Here is an 18,093-nt window from a genome sequence, read left to right on the forward strand (position 1 = left end):
AATGCAGGAAGCCATATCAAATTTTGAGTGAAATAGAAATAGATGGAACAGTATTGCGGAAAAGATGAGACACAGAAAATGGAATGACATTAGCATAACCACCTTGGTGCTGGTGAGCTGAAGAGACTGTACCAATTTGTCCCAGCGCTGAGCAAACCTCTCCAGCTTCGCCTCTAGTTTCCCAGCAGCCTCTTTGCTCTTAATGTTGGTCAGCAGATCTTGAACGAGGGAGCAAAGCTTATCCATGGTTTGCCTCTTCAACTCCAGGTCTGCTTTTAAAATCTGAGGAACGAAATTCAGCCATCAATTGTTAAGTTACAAAATGCACTTTCTCAGAATTGTGAGATTTAAACTCGCAATTGCAAATTATAAAGTCAGAGTTTAATATTTTTTATATTATCACACAATTCTGACTTTATATCTCACAACTCGGACTTTTTTCTCAGAATTGCGAGATATAAACTTACAATTGCGAGTTATATTGCGAGTTAATTGCATCTTATAAAGTCAGAATTGCAAGATATAAACGCAAATCTGACTTTATATCTCGCAATTCTGACTTTATAACTCGCAATTCTGACTTCATATCGTAAAGTCAGAATTGTGAGATAAAAAGTCGCAGTTACCTTTTTTTATGTTTTATTTCATGTCAGAAACAAGCTTCCATAATTTAATGCTAGCTGGAAACTGTGTTGCATTATTAAAAAAGCCTGATTTCAAACCCGTTAAAAAGGATTTCAACAAGACATGGCACTCAAAACCTATTTTACTTTTGTAAAGTGATGTTTGAATGATGAAAAAATCAAAATGCATGATTAACCATCAAATCCTGATGGATAAAATCAAGCAAAGTAGGCTTGACTTTAATGTTTCAGTGAGTTTGGATTATGTGTGGCCACTTACAGCGAGCTTCCTTAGGTTGGCAGCTACTTCATTTGGGTCATTTGTGCCACTTCTTTGGATAGACTGAACTAACTCCTCCTTTTGAGTCAGCCAAGAATCAAACAGCAGCTATAAAACAACGACAGCGGATTAAAGAGAGATTGTGAGACGTGTTCTGCACTGCTGCTTTTCCTGTTTCTTTTGAGCACTGGTGATGTTATCGTACTGATTCTCTTGAGAAAAGAGGTCTTCAAAGCCTTTATGTTTCCCCAGACATGCTCTCATTATAGTCATTTAACAGGCAGGATTCAAAAGGCATTTTCAGAGCTGCTAAATGCATTGTAAAAGCTTTTCCAGCACGCTCTAGAAGGATTCAGTACCTGCTCCTCAGAGAAATGTTGCCAGCACAGCAGGATCTTTTGAAGGAGGATCCAACGCTCTTCAGTCCATTTACAGATCGCTGCCCAGCGTTCCCCAAGATTCTGTGTATGTAACATAGGGGTGTTATGGAAGACTGATCAAAGTAAATAAAATATTATACCACAGTTATTTAGTCCAATCAACCAGTCAGACTTTCGGATAGTTATTTAAAGGGTTAGTTCACCGAAAAAGTTCTGTCATTAATTACTCACCCTCATGTTGTTCCCAATCTGTAAGACCTTTGTTCATCTTCGGAGCACAAATTAAGATATATTTGATAAAACTTTTTTATCCCCCACAGAAAGCAACGTAATTACCACATTTAAGGTCGAGAGAAGCAGTAAAGACATTGTTAAAATAGTCAACATGACTACAGTGGTTCAACCTTAATGTCATGAAGCGACAAGAATACTTTTTGTGCACAAAAACAAAACCAAATAATTAATATCACCATTTATTCAACAATTTTGTCTCTTCCCTGCCAGTCCGTTTATGTTGCATAGACAGTGCAGCGCTTCCGGGTTCTACGACTCATGTCGTTCCAAACCCGTAAGACCTTCGTTCATCTTCGTCAGAACGCTGACTCAGTATTGGCCGGCTCCTGCATCAGTATCACACGCATGCGTCACGCTGCTCACGTGAACAGCGTTAGCCAATACTGAGTCGGCGTTCTGACGAAGATGAACGAAGGTCTTACGGGTTTGGAAGGACATGAGTAATTAATGACAGAAATTTCATTTTTGGGTGAACTAACCCTTTAAAGAAAGTGTTTGGTTTTTAATAGTTTGATAGAATATTGATCCTAAGACTGGGGAAATCAAGTTGTGCATGCAAAATATAACATTTACCTGTAGTTTTTCCTCCAAGGCGGCGGTGGCACCATCACCACTGTTCTCATCTACTACCACCACCATATGAGTCAGAGAGTTTACTCTCACTTGCTCCAGCTCCAGATCTTCCTGTAAGAGCTGTAGGGACAATTATGTCTTTACCTTTTGTACTCAATAACTTTATCACATAAAACTCATCTTTGATCAACAAAATGACATATTTAAATGTTTTTTTCCTTTTTCCTGATTTTTCCTAAATGTCTTCATGCCTTAAAATAGCTTAACTCTATAACCTTGCTTCATTTAGTATATGCGGGTGCATGAATATGCAAATTAGCTCCGCCTCCACTCGAACACACAAGCTCAGAATACCTGATCCACTGTCAACTTTACTGTAGTAAACTCCGCACAATGCTAAGTGGAAATACTGGTTTAATTCAGCCATATGTTTGAACCAGAAACTGATTCAGAAGAAGTCGAATTATACACTGTCATCTACAAAGTCGATGTATCAGAATGGTAATGCGTTTTATGTATCACTCTCTACAAAGTTGGACACATAACGGTAATTAATATGATTAGCCTTTTGCTTGACCACGTTATCAAACAGCTAATAATGTCTTGCTAATGTTACACAAACTATGTTCCCGTTCGCCATCTCAGTCTGCCTTCTAACAATCAGTATCCTTAGAAATGCTTTGTACAACTCAGAACGTCAGCGGAGAAAGGCATATAGTTCATCATATCATAATATACATCATATGCATAATTCACCCGCTATATTGCTAAATGTACACATTTGTACTCAGCAATGGTGATAACTTATGAATTTGCACATGGTTTTGTGTCAAAGCATATTAAAAACACCACATAGAAATATAAACAACATTAAAAACTTTAAAACTAACCACAAATAAATTCCAGGACATACTTTTTGCTCTTCAATTTGACGCTTTATGTCATCAAGTTCAGGTCCTAAAGGCTGTGTGCCCATTCTTTTAATCCGAGTTTCGGTCGTGTCCAGCCAATCAGAGAGCTGCTTCAGCTGCTGGTGCTGCAGGTCCATCAAAACTTCATGAAGTCTAGAAATGTTCCAAAATCTCAGTTACATAAGGATTTGTAAATAGCATAGGTTTTGGTCTTTCTGTTAATATTTCTGGCTAAATAAAGGCTTATCATGCAAACATGTGACCACCTGCTCTGTCGCTCCATGCTGGATACACGCAGATGTTCCCAGCGAGAGTTGAGCAGATTCATCTGTTCCCGCACCTCTCTCTCTTCATCATCAGTCAGCTGCCCTCCAGACAACAACACACTTCCTGCTTTCAGAACCCGGCCCACACTGCCCTGATGAGACGTTAACTCCACCATGTAGCCCTGGACCCAAACACACATATACATATATGTATACAGGGCAGTGGTACAGTGAAGTACAGTGCAATGAACATCTTTGATGGACAAAGTATGGAGTTAAAGTAATTATTTTATTGCAAGAAAACGTATGAAGATGTATAACATGTAAAGAAACAAAAGACAATGATCCCATTAGCTTTGCAAGTGTTCGACTGTCAACAAAGAAGTTTGCAAGCAACCAAACTGCAGCCACAATTTTTGCTATGCAAATTTTAAAATTCAACATAAAATGTACATGAAATTATATATTTTGATAACACTTCAGTATAGGGAGCACGTATTCACTATTAACTACAACTTTTGCCTTAATTAATGTTGTTTTTGTAGCGTTTACATTTAGGTATTGGGTCATGCAGAATATGGTCATGCAGAATAAGGCATTGATATGTGCTTTATAATTACTAAAAAACAGCCAATATTCTAATAATATGCAAACTAATAAGCAACTAGATAAAAGTGAGAATTGTTCCCCAAACTAAAGTGTTACCAAACTTTTTTTTTTAATTGTAATAAATTTAGCAATGTTACTGTTTTTAAATGGCCTCAAACACGCAAAAAAATTAAAACTGAGTATCATGATTCCATTAGAGCAGAACGATCAACAAACAAAAATGTGCTCAAAGCAACAAATTATTTTAAGAACGCTTAACTTCTAATTGTTTCTTTGCACTGTCATCTAAAACCCTCTGCATCTGCTTTCATCCTTGACACCTTTACTCATTAAATTCGATTCTTTCAGTCATTAAATGTCCCCAGATAACTTTTCAATTCACACCTACGCAAGGCACAGTTTGATTTTTTGACTCCCAGACCAACCATTCTAAAAGATGTTGGAATATGAAACTGAGGGGAAACACTCATAATTACCATCTGTCATGAATGGAGAAATCGAATTTATTCAGAGATGGTAAACACAGGGGGCATACGCAGATCTGGATAATAATAACAACCCACAACTTCATGGATAATATATCTTAGTCCTAAAACTTTCAGACAGTATCCTTCACCCCTTGGGTTCAAAGTTAGTTTGAAGAAATTAATCACCTGTCCGAATTTAGAGCCGTTCCTATACTTCTCATACAAATATAAAACATCAGTCTTTTATTGACCAGATGTCAGATATGGAATAAACATACCATGGAAGTGTCAACTGAAATGCATTTCTGGGAAAATATAGGCTTAGATATAAATTTATAGACAAATAAAGTTTGAAATTTATGAGTAGTTTTTAGTGCTTGAAGAAGAACACTGTAATTTGGACAAAAAAAAATATTATTTATTAGCAGGGTGTAATACATTAAGTAATTAATTACTGTAATTTCATTTTTCCATGAAAAAGTAAAGTAAGGGACTACTCTATTTTTCTGTAATTTAATTACAGTTACTTCTGATGTAATTGCATTAAATACTCTATAGACTATAGTTCAGTTCTATATTAAAAAATAGTGGATTTAACATCAAAATTTAATGTCTAATGTTAAAATGTATGTTCTCTCTACTTTGGTCAGTTCAAGAATAATTTATAAAATTTCATATTATTTATTCGAAAGAATTAAAAGAACATGTCTGTCCTTGTATTGTTCAACTGGTCATGAATGATATGGGATTGAAAGTAATTAGTAATAAGTGATGCAATACTTTTTAGAGAGAGTAATTAGTACTGTAATCTAATTACACTGTAGAAGATTTAAAGGATTAGTTCACTTTCATATAAAATTTTCCTGATAATTTACTCACCCCTATGTCATCCAAGATGTTAATGTCTTTCTTTCTTCAGTCGAAAAGAAATTAAGGTTTTTGATGAAAACATTCCAGGATTATTCTCCTTATAATGGACTTCAATGGCCTCCAAAGGGTTGAAGGTCAAAATTACAGTTTTAGTGCAGCTTCAAAGGGCTTTAAACGATACCAGACGAGGAATAAGGGTCTTATCTCGCAAAACGATCGGCCATTTTCAAAAAAAAAAAAAAAAATGTAAATGTATATGCTTTATATAAACAAATGATCGCCTTCCAAGTGCTTCTGCCAAAACCGTACTATCAAGAAAATTTTATATGAAAGTGAACTAATCCTTTAAGTAGTAGCTAATAGTTAAGTTTTTAGAGTAACTTACCAAACACTGTTTATTTTTAAGTTAGACAAAACTAATGTTTAATTGTTGAATAATGTTATCTTTTAAAGACACTTATTTAATCAACTAATGCCTCAATAAGAGCTGTAAATAGATAGTCTGGACTTATATTTCTCTGCATGCCCTTCAATCTTGTGCAAAGGTTGTACCGTAAGACTCTGAGCTTATGTAGGAATCCATAGCTGCCAAATGGTAGCTAAAGCTTATGAAATCACATCAAATACAGCTAGCTTTAGAACATCTTCACCTCTAGAGGCAATCACTATAGTCTGCTGATGCTAAAAAGACATAGGGGCATGACAACATTGTCTTTTTTAGGGTGTAGTACTCCAAATGTTTGCTCTGAACTAGTAGATTAACATAATGGCTGTACACTTGTCCTTCTTGAAAGGTCCTACTTATACGCTTTGACACCATCATTGTGGATTCAAGTTATTTTTGTGCCACTTTTGAAAAAAGTGCCAATTTTATGGTTCTTTATCTCTTTTTTCACCTACCAATAATGATGGAACCTTTTTTAACCCTTGTGCTGTGTTGAAAACCCTATAACACTTGTGGTGTTCCCATTTAAAAAATGACCGGCCTGCAAAAAATTGCTTATAAATCTCTTGTTATGCTACCTTATCACCAAATATTGGATTCAATCTTTTGAATTTGAGTCAGCTTGTTTTCTTTCAATTAGGACGGGTTTTGTATTTATTTTTGGAACTGATCGACCGTAGGTCTGATTTATCTGAGCTTATGTACCTCAGCATTATTTGTGGATAATTTTATCAATTTTACATTAAATATGAAAAAAAAAAAAAAAATTGCACTGTTTATCACACTAGTGTGCTTTAATGTTGCAACCAGGAAATTTGTTTTGAAATGGTTTTATTTTGGTTTTATTTATTACAAAATGGCACAAAGTCACACTTGTGGTGACCGGCCTACAAAAAAAAAAAAAAAAAAAAAAAAGCGGATAAATTACTCGTTGGGCTATTTTATCACCAAATATTGGATTCAGTCTTTTTGTCAACTTGTTTTCTTTCAGATTTCTTTCAGTTAAGACAGGTTTTGTGTTTATTTTTGAAACTGATTGATCGTAGGCCTCATTGATCTGAGCCTCACTGATTTGAGGATAAAGTTCACCTTTGTGAAAATAAAAGCCTGTAATACTCAAAATAGTTTGTTTGTGTACATGAACGTGTGTGTGTACATGTGCGTGGATGCATGAGTAAGCATGTATCCACACATGCACAGGTCCGAGATCTTTATTTTTGCAAGCCCACATGTGCATACGTGAACATGATGTACACGCTCCTGAACACTAATTGTTTCTCTGATTTTTGACTCCCCCATTCATTTTCAATGGGCGGTCATTTTTGACCAATATAAGCTCAGATCAATGAGGCCTACAATCAATCAGTTTTAAAAATAAATACAAAACCTATCCTAATTTAAAGAAAAGAAGTTGACAAGATTTAATTAAAAATTTGGGGATAAAATAGCATAAGATTTATAAGTTTTTTTTTTTATAGGCCCGTCATTTTTGCCTGTGAACACCACAAGTGTGACTTTGTGTCATTTTGTACAAAATAAAAGCATTTCAAAACAAATTTCCTGGTTAAACATTACAGCACACTAGTGTAATAAACAGTGCAATTTTTTTCATATTTTATGTAAAATTTACAAAATTATCAGGTTATTATGAGGTACATAAGCTCAGATAAATAAGGCCTTCAATTGATCAGTTCCAAAAATAAATACAAAACCTGTCCTAATTGAAAGAAAACAAGTTGAAGTTGAAAAAGATTTAATCCAATATTTGGTGATGATGTAGCATGAGAGATTTATAAGCAATTTTTTGTAGGCTGGTCATTTTTGACTAGGAACATCACAAGTGTTACAATGTGGAAAAACCCCCACAAAAAAATACAAAAAGTATGAAAAAATGTTTGAGAAGTTGTTAGAATCTGGGTGAGTAAAGTCAGCAATTTTTAGTTCAGTGCATTAACATTAACTAGCATTTTCTGGTATGGGAAAATCCTCTCCGTGTCAAAATGACCCGAACACTGCAGCAACAAAACTACTTCATCTATTTATTAAGTCAGCAGAAACACTGAAATATTATGTGATAATTTGTTGTCAGTATCAATGATACAAAATGCTAAACAGTAAAATGCTAAACTAAATTGCATCGATATATTATCCAGCCCTAATGTTCATGTGCCCATATCTTTAAAATTGATTCTTCCAACATCCGAAAGAAGCATTAAGAACATTACAGCAGCAATGTAACTAAAGCAGATCGACAGATCGTTTCCTCCAAATTGTGATGCACATCCCTTATTTTAAATAAGGGGTGGTGTTTAAGTGGACTAAATAATTGGGAATTTCAATGGAAAATATAGTTAGGACATTATGATTAAATTACAAGCTCAAATTTAACGTTTGATTTTGACATTTCAACCTAAATCCAGCTACATATTCTAGTAAGTACACTAATCAAACCTTAATCATTGTTCTAGTGTAGTAACTACATTGAAATGTGAAAGTTAATGATACATTTCTTAAAACATACTGAGAAAAATATCACCTGTGGCCAGCAGAATCATCAACACGCTCATCTACTTTCACCTCAAAAGCTTCAAAAGACAAACTGGCGAATTACCTCATGGGTGTGAAACTGCTCTTTGACTTCGTCGACAAAAGAAGAGATGGGAGGCTGTGCTTGCAAGCCGTCCTCCGCAGAGAGCAGCCAGGTCAGGACCTCCTCCAGGGCACTCTGGTAGCTTTCCAGCTCATTTAGCCCCTGTGGCAGGGGACTGGGGGACGGTCGCAGTTCATCGGGCTTGTCTGGAGACTGCAGGCAGATAGACGAGAGACAAATGGGTTAGATGATGGTATGGATTTAAAAATAATAAAGATATCGAGTTTTCTGTCTTTAAAACCTGCCTAAAGAGCGTATTGGCAATGAGCTGGTAGGAGTGGTTGGCTAATCATGGACACACACACACACACACACACACACACACACACACACAATTGTCGGTAAAGCCCCTAGAGTACTTCTGGCTGTTTCATCCTCAAAAGCTGGGTGATCTTTAAAGTTAGATTTCTAATTTTCTTTTCCTGCTTTGGGAAATACCCTCCGTTCTTGTATGTGTTTGAGTGTTGAGCACTAGCTGACTGATAATATCAGGGTGGTTTCAGATTGAATTCGAAGATTGTGAGAGGCTTGGTGCTGAGTTATGATTTAGAACTTGGTTTATTAGTGGTGCTTGTGGTGTTGCTCATATTCAAACAAATTCCTAACCATAAGTATTCAAATTTGGTGCATAACTTCATACCATTTGTGCTGTGGGGGCAATAAAACCCTCAAATCACGCAGCTTGTTGAGGAGAGGTATGCTATTACTATTTCTAAACAACATAAAACCATAAAAAAAAAAAAAAATGGTCTCATAGACTGACAGTAAAGGAGAGACTTGAGTCATATCTTAGTAACCAAAATATCTATAGGGTTACTAACCACCTAGCAACTACCCAGAACACCATAGTGATATGCTAAACAACACTCAGAAGACATTAGCAACCACATAGCAAGGCCTTGGCAGCCACCCATAACACCCTAGTGTTTTGCACCAGTGATATTTTAGTATTATTTATATACTATTATAGTATTTATTAATATTTTGAATTAGCTTTTTTTATTTTCAGTTAATATTTTTATTTTAGTTAAAGTTTTAGTAATTTTGTTATGTGCAGTTTTAGTTTAGTCCTTCAACTTAAATGGACTTATTTCAGTCAGTTGTGGCAACATTTTTTACTTATGTTTTAGTTATGGAAGTTACTATATAAAAATAAAAAAGGTAATTGTGACTTTTTATCTAATATTTCTTACTTTTTTCTCAGAATTGTGTGATATAAACTCCCAATTGCGAGTCATAAAGTCAGAATTGCATGAAAAAGTCAGAATTGTGAGTTTATATCTCGCAATTCTGACTTTATTTCTTGCAGTTGCAAATTTATATCCAGCAATTCTAAATTTATAGCTCGCAATTGTGAGTTTATATCTCACAATTCTGAGAAAAAGTCAGAAATGCGAAATGTAAACTCGCAATTGTGAGAAAAAAAGTCAGAATTGTGAGATAAAAGTCGCAATTATCTTTTATATTGTTTTATTCTGTGGCGGAAACAAGCTTCCATAAGCTTTTCATCTAATACTTATATTTTATTTTATTTCAGCTTCATTCCAAATACTGAAAATTCCACTGTTTCATCAATTAGACAAAGACGAATGGGTTGATGGCTGGGTGTTGAAATAGGAAGTTAGTCAAACAGAGATGCCTAATGTAGATAAAAGTATCTCAGGAAGACACAAATTCACATACAACACTTGTATTTTTTAATACAGCATGATAAACTAGATTTTTATATTTTCCTAAGAAAATGAGAGTAGCGTTCATAATGTTAGTCCATTGAGTATGGTTTGTTTCCATACTTAAAGTCAAAAGACCCCACAACAAGTCTCTCCCTCAGGTCCCTTCCTCATTGCGAATCTATGGTATTTTTTGTCAGTTTTATTGTCTGGCAGGCAAAAATCATAAATTCAAGCTTTAGCAAGTGAAGTGTGGCATCACCAGTGTAGGGGTTAACGCATTACAAGTAACGTGAGTTACGTAATCAGATTACTTTTTTAAAAGTAACTAGTAAAGTAACACATAACTTTTAAATTTACAACAAAATATCTGAGTTACTTTTTGCAAATAAGTAATGCAAGTTACTTTATTTTCCAATTTATTGGCTGACAGCTCTCCTGTCCCCATGTTGAGAAAAATACATGATGGTTATTCTAGCCTAGTTCTAGACTAAATGTGAGCATACATTTACTCATTTACATCTTCTCCTGCATCATATTCTTCTGTTTTCCACAATGGCAGCACAACTGAAAGGCTTGTTTGTTTGAGCTGCGCCCTCTACTGTACAGGCATGAATTTGCATTTCCTTTAGCCTGAGGCTTATTCATTTCACTTTTGGTGTGAAAGGGCCTTTAAATTTAACAAAAATAAAACAAACAAAAAACAAACAAACAGCTCAGCCCAGATGAGGAAAAGTAATGCAAAAATAACGTAATGCATTACTTTCCATAAAAAGTAACTACGTAATTACTTTTTTTTTGGAAGTAATGCAATATTGTAATGCATTACTTTTAAAAGTAACTTTCCCCAAAACTGGACACCACTGATATCAGTCAGAGGTTGTTGTAGACACCGCTGCAATACCTGGAAACATGGAAGAGTCAGCAGTCGACAGAAACAAACCTGTGTGGTGAGAAACTTCCTCTGCTGTTCAGGCGTCTTGACGTAGGCAGCTTGAGTGAAGGCATAGCTTTTGAATCGAGGCTTATAGGAGGGAGACGGGCTGCGAACATGACTCTGGGCCACACTGACTGTGATCTAAGAGAGGTACAGAAGACAAGAAAGCCTGAAAAAAGCAAAACAAAAGCCACAGAGATGGATGGAAACATAGAGGAGAGTTGAGTGATGGAGCAATGAGCTGGATATGGCAGTGAGAAGGACGATGAGGACGTTGGAATGCAGAGCGGCAAAATTAGATCACAAATTGCAAAACATAATTCAATGTCAGCTGGCAAAGTGTGTTGACAAGCTAGATGTGCATTCTACATCCTGAGAACGTCTAAAAACCTTTTTGAAACCAGAGAAGTCTAATGCTTTCATATTAGACGTATGTGGCGCCAGAGATAATGGTTCCATGCATTATGATTACAACATATCGTTCTAAACACTTGTGTATCTATGAGTGTGTGTTTCTCTGACCTGCTGGGAGTAACGCTGCTGGGTTTGAAAGAGGAAGTGCTCCTCCTTGGCTACTGTAGCTCGAGGGAGGGTCTCCACCTCTTGTATTGCCTCCTTACTCACGCCATGGGGCAGCACTTGGAACAGGGAGGTGACGTACATAATGATGGATTTCTTATCAGGATGAGTTGTAGCAACATCTGTGAAGAAGAAAAGAAGTTAAGAAATGACTAAATTGTATAATATACTCCTAGAGGAGACATTAGATAAATGTGAGAAGCAGAAGACCCATGCAAACATTCGCTTTCCATTTAAAAGAATGTACAGTCAAACCAAAAATTATTCAGACATTTTTGATATATTTTTACTAGTGGGTGCAGGACACTATAGTTCATTTATGTAAGCGAGGATAGCAAAATAAAGTAAACTGTGACATATTATACCCAAAAATTCTTCATACAGTGGACTACTAGTAAAATTTATCAAAATTTGGAACCAAAAATTATTCAGACACTTTGACCTGACCATGTTTTGCTTAAGTGTTATCTGACATAATTAAGGTTTCTGACACAGTTTAACTCTGAGATTTTGTCATATTTTATTACCATTTTTTTTTTTTTACTATAGTGAATAAACTGTATTAAAGAATGAAATGTTCAAGGTGTCTGAATAAGTTTTGGTTTGACTGTACATAAATAAACTGTATATATATATATATATATATATATATATATATATATATATATATATATATAAATAAATAAATAAACACACATACATACATACACTATTTTTCAAAAGTTTGGGGTTCATGAGATTTTTAAATATTCTTGTAATGTGTCTTATGCTCACCAAAGCTTCATTTATTTGAACAATTTGTAAAAACAGTAATATTTTGAAATATTGTTACAGTTTTAAATAACTGCTTTCTTTTTTAATATATTTGTCATAAATATTATTTACTCTTGCAAAGACAAAGTTGAATTTTTAGTATCATTATCCAGTCTTCAGTGTCACAGAAATCATTCTAATATGTTGATTTGGTGCTCAAGAAACATTTCTTATTATTATCTATGTTAAAAACAGTTGTGCTGCTTAATATTTTTTTATATATAAAATATAAAAGAAATTACAATATATATATATATACAAACACACACACACATATATTATATATACATACATATATATATATATATATATAAATAAATATTCTCATATGCAGTTCATAGGGGACATACATACATAGCAGTTACAGCATGAAATAATATTTAAACATATAACATTTTACATATATAACTTTTAAACATAGCCTATAAAATTTATATCTCCCAATTCTGACTTTATAAAACTCGCAATTGCGAGTTTGTCACAATTCTGAGGGAAAAAAAGTCAGAATTGTGGGACATAAACTCGCAATTCTGAGGAAAAAATACAGAATAACGAGTATATCTCACAATTCTGTTTTTCCCTGTAAGAATTGTGAGGTATAAACTTGGATTTGCGAGAAAAAAGTCAGAACTGTGAGATATAAATTTGAAATTAACTTTTTTTATTCTTTTATTCCGGGACTTCCATAGACTGCTCTTGCAGAACTGTCACTTTCTGTCAACAGGTAGGCTCCGCCCACAAAAAACGTCATCGCTGCATGCAAACGCAAAATAGGTCTATATATATGCACTATACATGTTCTTTATGTACTTATCAATAGGGAAGAAACATCATACAATACATATACTGTATATTAGATCTCTGCCATAATTTTTCTTTCCTCTGGATACGTACATAGAGAACAAGTTATAAGTGGTACAAGCTCAACTATGAGTTAAACTCCCATGGCATAAATTATGTGATGAAATTCTGTTTTAGATGTTGATGTAACAAGACATTTCCATGTCTGTATTACTCAGAACAACTTCAAAGGCTAATGTGAACAAGAAGAAGAAAAGAGGAGGTCATACCCTCAGGGTCCAACAGTCGGTCGATGCCTAAACTCTTCTCTGCAATGTTGAAGGCATGATCCAGTCTCTCAATGGCATTATCCTGTTGCTCCACCACACTCCAGTTAAACAGCTCCGGCCTGGCAAAAAGCAGATGATGTAATTAATATAAGATAGTTAATAACAAATTCTTTTTCTGTGCACATGCTTGAAATAGCTAAAAGCAGATCGAAACAGCTGGTTCATTACCCAAATGAACTACATGGAAAAATAGAAAAACAATAAGCCATAATCAGCTTCAAAAATTGCTTTAGGCCAAGCTAGTATTCAACCATGCAGTTTATGACCAATGAATATAAAACATTCATTTTAAACTTCATTAGATGTGAAAGCAGTGATTTCTGTGATTTTCAAAAAAAGCACCCATAAAATAACAGCACCTGTGGCTGTGAATGAGAGCATTGAAGGCAAGTCCATCTGTCCAGCTACTGGAGAAGTTGACCACATTGATGTCTTTGTAGTTTTTAGTGGACTGCCTGACCCAACTTAACAGAATCTTTTCACTGTTGGTCTGCTGTAAGTCTGCCATGACATCTTTCATCACATCCTTAACCTGTGCGGTAAAAGGAGAGGATGTAAACACATTTATCAGAACAGTGGCAAATATAGCAAACATGACATGATAAAGCTGATATTTAAAGATTGACTTTATGATTACAATTTTACTAACAGGATAAAAACAAGAATATGTAACACTCAAAAAATAACCAATGTACAGTATTATGATATTTGGACATAGCAACATGGTAATGCTATGTTTTTGACAAACAAGAGTAAAACTATGATCTTTGGACATGTACTGTACCTTGGTAATTACATTTCATACCTTCAAATATAATGCAAATACCTAATAGTAGTAGAGTAAAATGGTACATATATATATATATATATATATATATATATATATATATATATATATATATATATATATATATATATATATATATATAAAAAACAGTTTTCTATTTTACAATATTTAAAAATGTATTTTATTCCTGTGATGGCAAAGCTAAATTTTCAGCATCATTACTCCAGTCTTCAGTGTCACATGATCCTTCAGAAATCATTGTAATATGCTGATTTGCTGCTCAAGAATTTTTTTTCTTATTATCAATGTTGAAAACGCTTTTTTTTTTTTTTTTTTACTTTACTGTCACTGACTGCAAGCTTTTAAACAGTATTGTATATCAAAGATTACCATAGTATAACCATGTTTTTTGGACATGTACTGTTATAACACCATGGTAATCTTTGAAATACCTAGGAGTGTGATGTAAATTCCAAGGTACATGAATATGGTAATCATATATATATGTTAATAATTTCGCACTGTAATTTTACCATCTGATACCATCACTGGACTTTGAATCAATTTCAAAGCTGAAACGTTACTGAGTCTTAAAGGCCCTTTTTGCTGTAGCCACCTCCAACATAAGCTTAAGGAAGATGACATCAGCAGCTCTGAACATAAACCACAGTAGTGCCACATTATCAGATGAACAGAAAAAAAACAGAGGAAACGAGTTCCTGTACAGATAAGCACATGACAGTCCATTGCAAATGTGCTACATCTAATATCTTTGATGGACCAACATAATGGATGATAAAGGTTCTATAGTGTGCTACTGCCCTTGAAGGCAAACCAGAAAGATTGTGGGTCTGATTTCACTGTATTGAACTCTCATACCTGCCAGTGGAGAATGATGCTCCAGATGAGCCCCAGGGTCAGTTTATGATTCCCATCTACAATGTCAGCTCCTCCAATGTTCACCAGATCAACCTAGAAATGAAGCAGATTTGAATGCAAAAACCTTAACTGCACATAATTCGACCAGGTACATGTATTAAGACAGTAAACAGGGTTGATTCTGATTTTATGTTGACTTTAAACAAGATATAGATCAGATATTTCAGTCACACCACTGATATCAACAGTTTGATATTTGCTGGAAAATGACTTCAACCAGACATTATAATTTGCAAACTTGGCTTTTATTTGGTTCTTCAAACACATTTTCAAGCTGTCTGGATGTTTCACTACGTTTTATCAAGCAGAGAAGCTTTTATGTCAGTGAAATGGATAATTGCCATTACCTTATCAAACTGTAAATTTTGCTTCTGCATAATTTTGTCTTGCATTTATTAAAAAAGCTCAACCGAAACATTGAAATTCCAAAAGCCGTGAATAGTAAAACAGCCAGTTGAACCAATTAACTCACATTGTTCTTCTGAAGGATCTGCAGGGCCCTGTTAACATTGTTGAGGGAGTGCACTCGAGTGAAACCACGTTCTTTAACCTGCAAATGGGGAATATATCAGAACTGAACTTAGAGCATCCATTGCAAATGAATGCACTCATCCTTGTCCAAATGCTTTGAAACCAGGAGTATTTTTTCCTTGATAAAAATAGAACAATGGAAAGTGTCTCAGAATACAACCCAGCAGAGCTAATTAAAGGAATAGTTCACCCAAATATGAAAGTTCTGTCATCATTTACTCACCCTAATAAAGTCATTATCATGGTAACTGTATATAACACATACACATATAGCCTAAATACTTTTGTTCTTAAAGTCACCATGAAATCAAAATTGACAATTCTTATTTTTTATTTTTTTATGGAATACTGCAGTATTTATTCACATCATTTTTTTTCAATTAATGTACTTCCCTCACTCTTGCATCTCTCCTCTGACGACATGTTTACTGACGAGAGGGCAGGACAAGCTGTCACTCACATGACATCACGGCAATTGCAACCCACAACAATCCAATCAATTCTTGACAGGCAAAATCAAGTCCCGCTCTTTTTCTTGTTTGAGAAGCCGTTTCACTCAGATATACGTTGCAATAAGGAAGAAAAGGCTATCACAACTTTTGTCTCATGCCGACTTTAATTTAACCCCAAAATGTTTTATATTACACAAACATGAGGTTAATTATCTTCCAATAATCTTCCAATAAACCAATTTTTGGCCAATGCTTCATTCCCCATTCATTACAATTGCCATTGGAAACTACCATGACTATCCTCAATTTCACCATTTGTACTCATGAGTAAATAAAGACAAAGTGCCCTTTTGGGGTGAACTATTCCTTTAAAGGGTTAATTCACCCAAAAATGAAAATTATCCCATGATTTACTCAACCTCAAGCCAGGTGTATATCTTCTTTCAGACTAACACAATCGAAGATATTTAAAAAATCCTTGCTCCTCCAAGTTTTATAATGGTTGTGGGCACATTTTGAAGCCAAAAAAAAACAAAAAAAACATCCATCCATCATAAAAGTAATCCATATGGCTCCAGGGGGATAATAAGGACCTTCTAAAGCAGGGGTGTCCAAACTCGGTCCTGGGGGGCCACTGTCTTGCAGAGTTTAGCTCCAACTTGCCTCTACACACCACACTGGAAGTTTCTAGTATGCCTAGTAAAACCTTGATTAGCTGGTTCAGGTGTGTTTTTATTGGGGTTGGAGCTAAACTTTGCAGGACAGTGGCCCTCCAGGAGCAGGACTGGACACCCATGTTCTAAAGTGATTATGAGAAATATCCATATTTAAAACTTTATTAACGATAATAACTAGTTTTGGGCATAACTAGCCGTACTCATTGATTTGCGGCGGAAGAGTAAACTTTGACCTGATGCATGACATAATGATGAACGCAGAAGCACAGAGGATAGAGCAAAACAAAACACTGGTCACAAATTAGAAGTCTAAAACAATAATTTTTAAAGAGAAATGTCGGAGGATTTCATCGGAGGAACCGCAAGAGACGTCTAAGCTTACGTTACATCCTGCGTCATACATTGTGTCAGGGGTTACTCATTTGGCGCAAAAAAAGATAGTCATATACACTGATGGCTTGAGGGTGAGTAAATAATGGGATAATTTTCATTTTTGGGTAAACGATCCCTTTAAGAGACTATTTTTGTAATGAAAATGTTCCAAATTTAAAGATGGACCCACTAGTTCATGGCCAACCAGAACCTCCAGGAGTTCAAGAAGACGTCGACCATCACACAGATCGGTAAAGAGGTCATCAACAGGGGGTCTTCTTGTCTAGAGATTAAACAGAACTTGTAAAAAATTAAGGCTGAGGGTCTTTGGGAACATATATTTAGGCCTTTAATATACTCACATGCAGAACTGAATTGTCTATGAAGCATACCCATTATTTAAAAGTGGAGTATTTGAGAGTGTACATTATCCAAAATAAAGGAGAATTACAAGATAAGACCTTTAGTTTTGGTTCTTTGAGATGACAAAAATAGACATTCTCTGAGTTTCCCGCAGCTCTGCCTTGAAGCAAACACATCTCTCTCAGTCTGAAGGACAAAGAACTGATGTCCTTCCTCTGTTAACATACTGTAAAAGGATGCTAACAGAGTTACAAAGAGAACGCAAAAACCTCTGTTTTGAAATGCTTTACCTCGAAGCGTGGAACGTCAAACAGACAAATCTAAAGCACACATTCAAGCATTCACATCCTGACATAGATGAAGGATAGTGACAAGACTTTACGCGAGTGTGAATCTTAACTTTTGACCTTAAGATCAAGACTATGTGCAAGTGTGAATCTTAACTTTTAACCTTGAAATCCAGCTTGTCTACCTT

At 35.1% G+C, this 18,093-nt stretch overlaps 1 protein-coding gene across 10 annotated transcripts in view; it reads right to left on the reverse strand.

Moving 5' to 3' along the window:
* dmd (dystrophin) overlaps positions 1-18,093 on the reverse strand; it is a 126,166-nt gene that overhangs the window by 93,762 nt on the left and 14,311 nt on the right. For all 10 annotated transcript variants that reach the window (XR_007930290.1, XM_051894299.1, XM_051894275.1 and 7 more), the window contains exons 3-16: positions 17,446-17,538; positions 15,696-15,773; positions 15,164-15,256; positions 13,857-14,029; positions 13,438-13,556; positions 11,498-11,676; positions 10,982-11,116; positions 8,330-8,521; positions 3,328-3,509; positions 3,064-3,214; positions 2,151-2,270; positions 1,263-1,364; positions 904-1,011; positions 103-282 (exon numbers count right to left, since the gene is read on the reverse strand). Coding sequence is in view for 9 of the 10 variants with exons in the window: in XM_051894299.1 (XP_051750259.1) it covers positions 103-282; positions 904-1,011; positions 1,263-1,364; positions 2,151-2,270; positions 3,064-3,214; positions 3,328-3,509; positions 8,330-8,521; positions 10,982-11,116; positions 11,498-11,676; positions 13,438-13,556; positions 13,857-14,029; positions 15,164-15,256; positions 15,696-15,773; positions 17,446-17,538 (1,905 nt within the window). In the remaining variant the exon portion in view is untranslated. The remainder of the gene's footprint in view (positions 1-102; positions 283-903; positions 1,012-1,262; positions 1,365-2,150; positions 2,271-3,063; positions 3,215-3,327; positions 3,510-8,329; positions 8,522-10,981; positions 11,117-11,497; positions 11,677-13,437; positions 13,557-13,856; positions 14,030-15,163; positions 15,257-15,695; positions 15,774-17,445; positions 17,539-18,093) is intronic.

This window comes from Ctenopharyngodon idella, chromosome 1, assembly GCF_019924925.1.
Source record: "Ctenopharyngodon idella isolate HZGC_01 chromosome 1, HZGC01, whole genome shotgun sequence".
Taxonomy (NCBI): Eukaryota; Metazoa; Chordata; class Actinopteri; order Cypriniformes; family Xenocyprididae; genus Ctenopharyngodon; species Ctenopharyngodon idella.